We start from the raw sequence: 7,831 nt of genomic DNA on the forward strand, positions 1-7,831 counted from the left end.
ACAGGCATACTTTGTTTCCTAAGAGACTGTATAAAACATCTAGCTCAAAGTATCTACGTGCAAACCCGCAGTAATTCTATAGAGGAGCTGTGTGTGCTCCAGCTCAGAATCCTGCATACCCTTTGGCATCTTCTGCTTTTCTCGTGGCTATGATTTGGTCCACTTTTTCTTGAGAAATGACCAGAGATTTGCCTCCATGAAGAGTATTGAGTGGGAAAAAGCGTGGGTTCTTCAAGTAATTCTGCCTTTTCTCAAGTCTGGCCAGGTCCTCACTTACTCCCTCCTCTTGGAACTTACTCTCCTTCCAGGTTGGTTTCCCTGAGGTTTTAGTTTTCTTTGAAAAACAAAGAGACCGTGGTGCAAAATTAAACATGGCAATTTTCAGGAAGATGAAAAAAGTGATTTGTACCTCTGCAATGAAAGCTATGCAGCAATAAAAATTAATACACAAATAAGGTATTTCTCATTTTTTCTATCAGATCAAATACATTAAGGACTGGAGCCAAAACAACAACAGATTGATATTCCCCCTTTGTTACAGGAACATCAACAAGCCTCGCAGTTCTGACAGACTAAAACAAAAATACACTTGTAAAATGTACCTTGCTTATTTTTTTAGTGTAGTGGGTGGAGTCTGGAGTTGAGGGCGGAGTTGAAGACACACTTGTCCCGCTAGGAGATAGGTACACAACCTGGTCCAGTGGAAAAGGAGCACGCTGCTTACAAAGAAATGTCTCTTTCAAGTACCCAGGTTTTGATTTTCCTGCAGTTCAAAGAAAAAATTAATTCTGTAAGAGAAATGATAAGCACTTGGTCTAAGCATAGGTGTATGAGTTTATTTTAAGTCTTGCTGATGGTAAAAATACACTAAAATTTAATTCATCTAAGTTATTTTGCACAAGCAAAGTTTAGTGCTTTAATAAGAAAGCTTTTGGAAATATTAATTAAAGAAGCCATATACACAGAAAGATAAATTACTCCCAGAAGGTTTTATTAACCTTACAAGTGAGTGGGACTTAGAATGCCCTGTTCAGTTTACAAAAAGATCTGTATGTTGGACTTATGACAGTCAGAAAACTGACAAAAATAGGATGCACCATCTAGTCCCATGTTCATATGGCTGGACAACAAAATAACCACCTCAGAGGAAACTCTGGGATGTGAGATTTTTAGCTTTGTTTGGAATTACCATTGAAAAAAAAAAAAAAGAAACCCAAATCTTGGAATTGGTGATTCAGTTGATAACCCAGAAATGTTTGGTTTGATTTGATTGAAAAACCTGATGATATTAAAACCTTTCACTCACATAAATAAAAGAAGTAAAGAAATCTTGACGTTGTCCAAAAGATTTTTCTTGCTGATCTTGATTAGCAAATAAAACTGATATAATTCCAGAACTGGAAAATTTTAAACCAGAGAATAAAGAATACGATTTTATTTCACTGAAAATAGTTTTTACTTTAATGTAACCACTTCCCTTCTGTGTATACAAGATGTAGTTGCAGCTTTGTGTTAAGGAAATCTGATGGAGGCAGAACACTCACTAATATAGTTTTTGTGTCAGATGGAAAGAACTGTAAACAAATCTGCAACCACCATTAAATATCATATTTAAGCAAACTTATACTCAACAATTTTGAATTTGTCAATTATATTTTGAGAATGTGCCTTTAGTGGAATTTTACACTTAAATTACTGGAGCCCCTTCTGCTTTGGCAGAAACAAAAAAAAAGGATTAAAAAAAAATAAAAATATACTCAGATCTGCCACATCCTCCAATGCTTCAATTACAGAGTGTTCTAAAAAGTCTAAATTTCTTCCTGCTTTAAAAGTTACCTTTTGGTGCTTTAGTAAGAGGTAATTTCTCAGTGATGTAATCATCAGGGCAGATTAAATTATTTTTTCTGAGAAATGCATTATCCACAGTCCACCTAAAAGAGGATGCCACTGCAACAGCAAAGCAAACGAGCAAAAGTCAGTCAAAAAAAGCAAAATATTAGCCCCTTAAGATACACTACCTTGATTAGTCCAAAGTAATGTTGTTTTGATAATTCATCCCTTTCAGGTAATATTTTTGGATAAAGAAATAGTCTGGTATTCTAACCCCAAGAGTTGGACATGCATCTCCATGATTCTAAATTCAGTTCAAACCCAGCTAAGCACCCACTGGAGAAGGATTTAATCTCTGTTTGCTGCTGCAACACACCAAGGTGTGTATGCTTGTAATATTTGGGTGGTAACCCATCAATCCCAAATTTAATACCTTGAAAATGACCTGATTGTTTAGTTTCTCAGCGTTAGACAAATCACACTCCACTTGAATCTCTGCAGAAAATCCTTCGAAGTTGCTCTGTTGATGTAAAGTCAACCCTAAGTTGGCTCCCAGGTACCCTAAGCGTGGACTGGGGAGAGACATTCCAGAACCCTCACCTGGTGGCAATCCCATTTTGTGGAAATCTTCCCCTGCCTCTGCCTTCATCAGGTTTAGGATCCTTTCATCTTCAGCTTTTGCTTGGATCTGGGCCTGAATGATCTTCTCTTCTGCTTTGTCAGCTTCTGTCAGTCGGCTCTCATACTCAGCAAGGAGCTGCCACGGGCATGGGTGAACACAGAGAAGTTTGAGCTGTTACAGTTAAATGTTTTCCATCTGTCTTTTGAGAGGTAAACAGAGAGAGTTTGGTAAAACATCATCACTTTACAAGCATAAACTGGCCTGCTAAAACACTGTCGTTCCTGTCTGGGCCAGAAGCATTGCCCAAGAAAAATGTGTGGAAGTTGAGGACACGCTCCCAGGACAAGAAAAATATATTTTACTTTCTGTGGGAAACAGTAGCTGCTGCACTGTATTTTGCCTGTAAGTGTAGGAATTAAATTAAAGTGGATGTTCCTCGTGAATGTAAAGGCCAGGTTGGAAGGGGCTTGGAGCCACCTGGTCTAGTTGGAGGTGTTCCTGTCCATGGCAGGGCAGGTAGAACGAGATAATCTTTAAGGTCCCAAACCAGTCTGTGATTTTATGATTCTGTGATTCCTTTCTAGTTACTAGGAAGATTTCTAAAACTCAAGAATATCCCAACAACGATGCTTCACTCCTCCTGATGTATTTTGGATCCCTCTGCCCAGCATGGCAAGCGCTTTCCAAGCACAACTTAAAAAGAAAAATCCTGCCTCAAAGAGGTCTTGATGTAAGTTAAAGGGAGAATTCAGCAAAGGCACAGAGACTCACAAGACCACCAGCAAGACAAACTGATCTCAAGAGCACCTGCAGCCTGACTGAGATGTAACAAGGCTTTACAACTTTGATGTGCCAAGGTTTAACATTTCGGCTCATTTAACAGAATTACATCACAGACTCACAGAATCACAGAGTGATTTGGGTTGGAAGGGACCTTAAAGATCATCTCATTCCAAACCTCTGCCACAGGTAGGGGCACCTTCCACTAGACCAGGCTGCTCCAAGTCCCACCCTACCTGGCCTTGAACACTTCCAGAATTAAATAATTCTATTAAATATTTTTTATTTCCATTACATAATCCTTTTTAATTTCTTTAATAGAAAGGATAGGATATACCTCAATTAAAATGAGATGCTTCATCTTCTCCTGCTCATTCTGGGATTCCTCTACTATCAGTGGAACCCAGAATACAATTCCATCCCATGCCAAAGTTGATAACTAAAATGGATCAGATGGAATGTGCCCTAAAAGTGCCTGTTTGTCTTTTTCTAATTTTCTTTTCTGATGGAGAGAGTGTTGAGTGGCCAGTCCAGCAGTAACATACATGATACTGTCAAGTTGAAATTAATCCCATCCAAGCAGTCCATTGCAGAAGTACTCATATATATTACTCAAAACACTCTGTGTCCACTGACATACTATTAGATTATTCAGGAGAAATACAAATCTTCAGATTTTTTATCTCTGATAACCCTGGTGAGGGTATGATGACAGAAAATGGGAAAAAAATACCTCTTGCTCAAATCATCCAGCAACAGCCTCTGCTTTTATAGTTTGACAACAGCTGTTGGAGGGGTGACAAGATGGGAGGTCTGGGACACTGACCAGCAGGTACAGGGCAAGTTGTCAACTAGTTCAACAAGCATTTAAAGGGCTACTGGTTTTACTGGTTGTATGGCGTCTGAAAAGCTGTCCAGAGACAAGAATATCATAAAGGATCATGCGAATATTAATTTATGGGAAAGGTTCCGTGGGAAACGGGTCTCAAGTGAATTTCCACTAAAAAGTAACTTTTAACATCAACACCTGCCTTTTTGTTTTATTTTACAGAGGATATAGAAATTACAAAGTAGCCATTAAAGAATTCCAAACTCTGACTCGGTTTGGACTTGTACCTGCTCCAGCTCGTCTGTGAAACGCTCATGATCAACACTGTCTCCTTCTTGTGACTCGAGCCCAATTGCCTCCATGCCCACCCCAAAAACGTCTCCGGTGTCCAGGTCCCCAAAAGCTCTGGCCAGCACATGGGAGATGTCCTGGGGAGAGAAAACGAGGGTGTTTAGTGCTTAAAGCCTTAGACAGGGTGGGAAGGCGTGTCAGGCTGTGTGCAGTGTGCGTGCAGGACAGTGCATGTGTGTGTGCACAGGGAGGGTCTGTGTGTGTGTGTTTGTGTGTGTGTGTGAGGCCGTTTGCAGAATTCGCTTCCAGGGGTGTGATGCTCATTTGGGGAGCATCCTGCGTTACCTGCGAGCTGGGTTTGGGGCTCCCCACGGCCGTGGCCAACCCAGCACCGGAATCCTGCGAGCCGGGGATGGGGCTCCCCTCAGCCACGTCCTGCGAGCCGGGGCTGGGGCTCCCCTCAGCCATATCCAGCCCGGCGCTGGAATCCTGTGAGCCAGGGCAGGGGCTCCCCTCGGCCATGTCCTCTGAGCCGGGGCAGGGGCTCCCCTCAGCCATGGCCAGCCCGGCCTCCCCTCAGGTGCCGCCGCCGCCGTTGCCGAGTGACGGTGCGGGCGGGCAGGGCACGGTAATGGCGGCCGCCCCCTTCCCCTCCCCGGCCGCCATCGCCCCTCACACCCCCCAGCCGGCCCTCTGGGTGGCTGAGGGAGACGCCCCGAGGCTCCTCTACCCCGCCTCCCCCTGCCGTGCACTTTTTAGTGAACTTTTAAGGACGAGGAGCCTTAATAAGAAACGAAATAAAACGCTGGCTTGAAAGCCGGGGAGGGGGGGTTTGTGCTCCCTGCGGGGCGTTGTGAGGGTGTATGAGGGGGGCTGGCTCGCCCCTGTGCAGATGGTGGGTTGGAGCCGAGGGAAGAAGCCAAATCCTCTTCTGTTTCTCCTCACGCGGCACGAGGAGCAAGGGCTCATCCCCGCCGCTGGAGCCGGGCCGGGAGATGGAAATATTCATCATCAGCCCCAAACTCATCCATCTCCCCGCTCTGCCTGCGGCGCCCTGGCTGTGTACGCTGGTTGCTAACAACAGCCGCTGAAGCAGGTGATATTTGCCATAGAAACCATCCTGGTGTAGATTTTCTCCTTGTCCTGCTGCCTTTTTTTTTTTTTTTCTTCTTCTTTCTTTTTCCTCCCTCACCCCTTCCGCTCTTTCTTGCTCAGATTGAAGGCACCGCGCTTCAGCCCCTGGTGCTTCTCCATCGCTATCAGGATCACTGGGCTCCATCGGGGTTTGCAGAGATTGGAAGTGGAGGTTGGCAGCGTAACAGCCCTCATGGGAAAAAAAAAAAATTAATAAATTGCAAAATCATTATAATTAACCAACAGGTGTTATTTCACCATCAGATAAGCCAAAAAGGCTGGGGTTGCAAACCCCACACCAGCCGTGGGGGTGGTTGAAATTCAAATGGTGTTTGTAGGCACCAGGGCTTGAGACTACAGGGCATCACAATCTTTCGAGCTCCCCAGAGTCTGTGTTTGGAGTAAGAATCCAAATTAGACACGGAGGCACTGTGTGTTTTTAGTTTCCTTGGAAAAAAAAAAAAAAAAAAAAAGGAAGCTTGGCCAAGGGAAAGCTTGGCAAATCTGCAATATCCCGTTCCAAAGGCTAAGGCAGAGAATTCGCAGATGTCTGACACGGGTAGGACCAGGTGCCTGTGTTTTCCAACAGAAAAGGTTCACAGCTGTCACAGAATCATAGAATCACTGAGGCTAGAAAAGAACTCTAAGATCATTGAGTCCAACCATTAAGCCAGCACTGCCACTTAGTGTCCCCAAGTGCCACATCCACACACCTTTTGAACACTTCCAGGGATGATGACTCCACCATTTCTCTGGGCAGCCTGTTCCTATGCTTGACAACCCTTTCAGCTAAGAAACTTTTCCTAATATTCAACCTAAATGTCTCCTGGTGCAACTCAAGGCCATTTCCTCTGGTCCTGTCACTTGTTATCTGTGAGAAGAGATTGAACCCCACCTGGCTACACACTCCTTTCAGGCAGCTGCAGAGAGCAAGAAGGTCCCCCTTGAGCTTCCTTTTCTCCAGGCTAAACAACTCCCTCAGCTGCCCCTCATCAAACTTGTGCTCTCAAACAGCTTTTTTTTTTTTTTTTTTTTTTTTTTTTTTTTTTTTTTTTTTTTTTTTTTTTTTTTTTTTTTTTTTTTTTTTTTTTTTTTTTTTTTTTTTTTTTTTTTTTTTTTTTTTTTTTTTTTTTTTTTTTTTTTTTTTTTTTTTTTTTTTTTTTTTTTTTTTTTTTTTTGTGCAGGCTCATAGATGTGTCCTTCCCTTAACACATTTCCATATCAGAATTCCAACTTTTCTCATCCTGTGGTATTACAGTCGATTATAACATATGTTTGCTAACTGGAATGTTAATAAAAGCCAGCATTTTAAAAAGGAATTCTTTTCCAGCCTTTAAAATGGTGAGAGTAAAGCAGATGTTTTTGTTTAAAATAGTATGTAGATGCACATGAAAACTGACTGTGGAAAAAACTTTCTGTACTTTCATCTTTACTGTCTTTCAGTATCATGCCCAGCACATCATCTCAGTTTAGAAGCTCAGGTTTTCTCTTTCAAACTACAGTCCATGAAATCTGGAAGTGCAGGTGAGATCCATCTGCCCAGTAGCCAACTGCAGGATCAGAAGGGAGGGCTTCAACACTGGGGCCAGAGCAATACACAGTTATTTCCCATATGACACTGATGTAATCTTCCTTACATTTCCATTTTCATGCCGTTATCATTTACTCACATAAACTTGAAAATTAAATGCCACTGTTCCTTGTGTAAAGCTGTTTAATTCATATATATATATACACACACACACACATTTCCATATAAATATGATGAACATGAAGAACAGTTTGCATATATATCATCCTCTTTATCACCAGTATAAGATATTTAAGTTCCAAAGGCTGAGGAGAGACTCATGAGTGCAGGAAATGGGAAAAAAACCACTCCAAACAGAAACCTTATCCTACATACATGGCTGACACTAACAGAACATTTTTGTATATAAAATAGCCAGATGTGATTTGAAAACCAACAGTTCCTTAGTAAGAGATGATGTGTACATAACTACATTACTGAGTGGGACTGTATCTTATGTGTTTTACAAAAATATCAAGCTCCATACCAGTTTTATTTACCTTGCTCCTCTTTTATCAAAAATACAGATGGATGTTATATCCTCAGTCTGTAAGTCAGCCAGTATATTGCTTATTTATAACCCATGGATAATTGTGTTTGCCTAACTATAATCTTAAATTATTGTCAACATGTATGCCCTAAATTTATAAATACTGGACTAATAATAGTATTTTTCCACTAAATCAGAAGAGCTTGCTAAAAAGTTCATATATTTATCTTCATGGTAACCTCAAAATTTTGACTAATGCCAGTGGACTTCCTTTTACAGAGGGAG

General features: G+C 41.7%; 1 protein-coding gene across 1 annotated transcript in view; it reads right to left on the minus strand.

Annotated features, from left to right (window-relative positions):
• The window catches only part of DLEC1 (DLEC1 cilia and flagella associated protein), a 35,330-nt gene extending 30,369 nt beyond the window's left edge, over positions 1 to 4,961 (minus strand). The window contains exons 1-6 of the mRNA XM_027898800.1: positions 4,698 to 4,961; positions 4,349 to 4,489; positions 2,431 to 2,587; positions 1,837 to 1,947; positions 603 to 763; positions 120 to 334 (exon numbers count right to left, since the gene is read on the minus strand). Of these exons, the coding sequence (XP_027754601.1) occupies positions 120 to 334; positions 603 to 763; positions 1,837 to 1,947; positions 2,431 to 2,587; positions 4,349 to 4,489; positions 4,698 to 4,910 (998 nt within the window). The 5' untranslated portion in view covers positions 4,911 to 4,961. The remainder of the gene's footprint in view (positions 1 to 119; positions 335 to 602; positions 764 to 1,836; positions 1,948 to 2,430; positions 2,588 to 4,348; positions 4,490 to 4,697) is intronic.
• Between the last annotated feature and the right edge of the window lie 2,870 nt (positions 4,962 to 7,831).

Source organism: Empidonax traillii, unplaced genomic scaffold, assembly GCF_003031625.1.
Source record: "Empidonax traillii isolate 1590-97213 ecotype Southwest subspecies unplaced genomic scaffold, ASM303162v1 scaffold624:size695616, whole genome shotgun sequence".
In the NCBI taxonomy this organism is placed as follows: domain Eukaryota; kingdom Metazoa; phylum Chordata; class Aves; order Passeriformes; family Tyrannidae; genus Empidonax; species Empidonax traillii.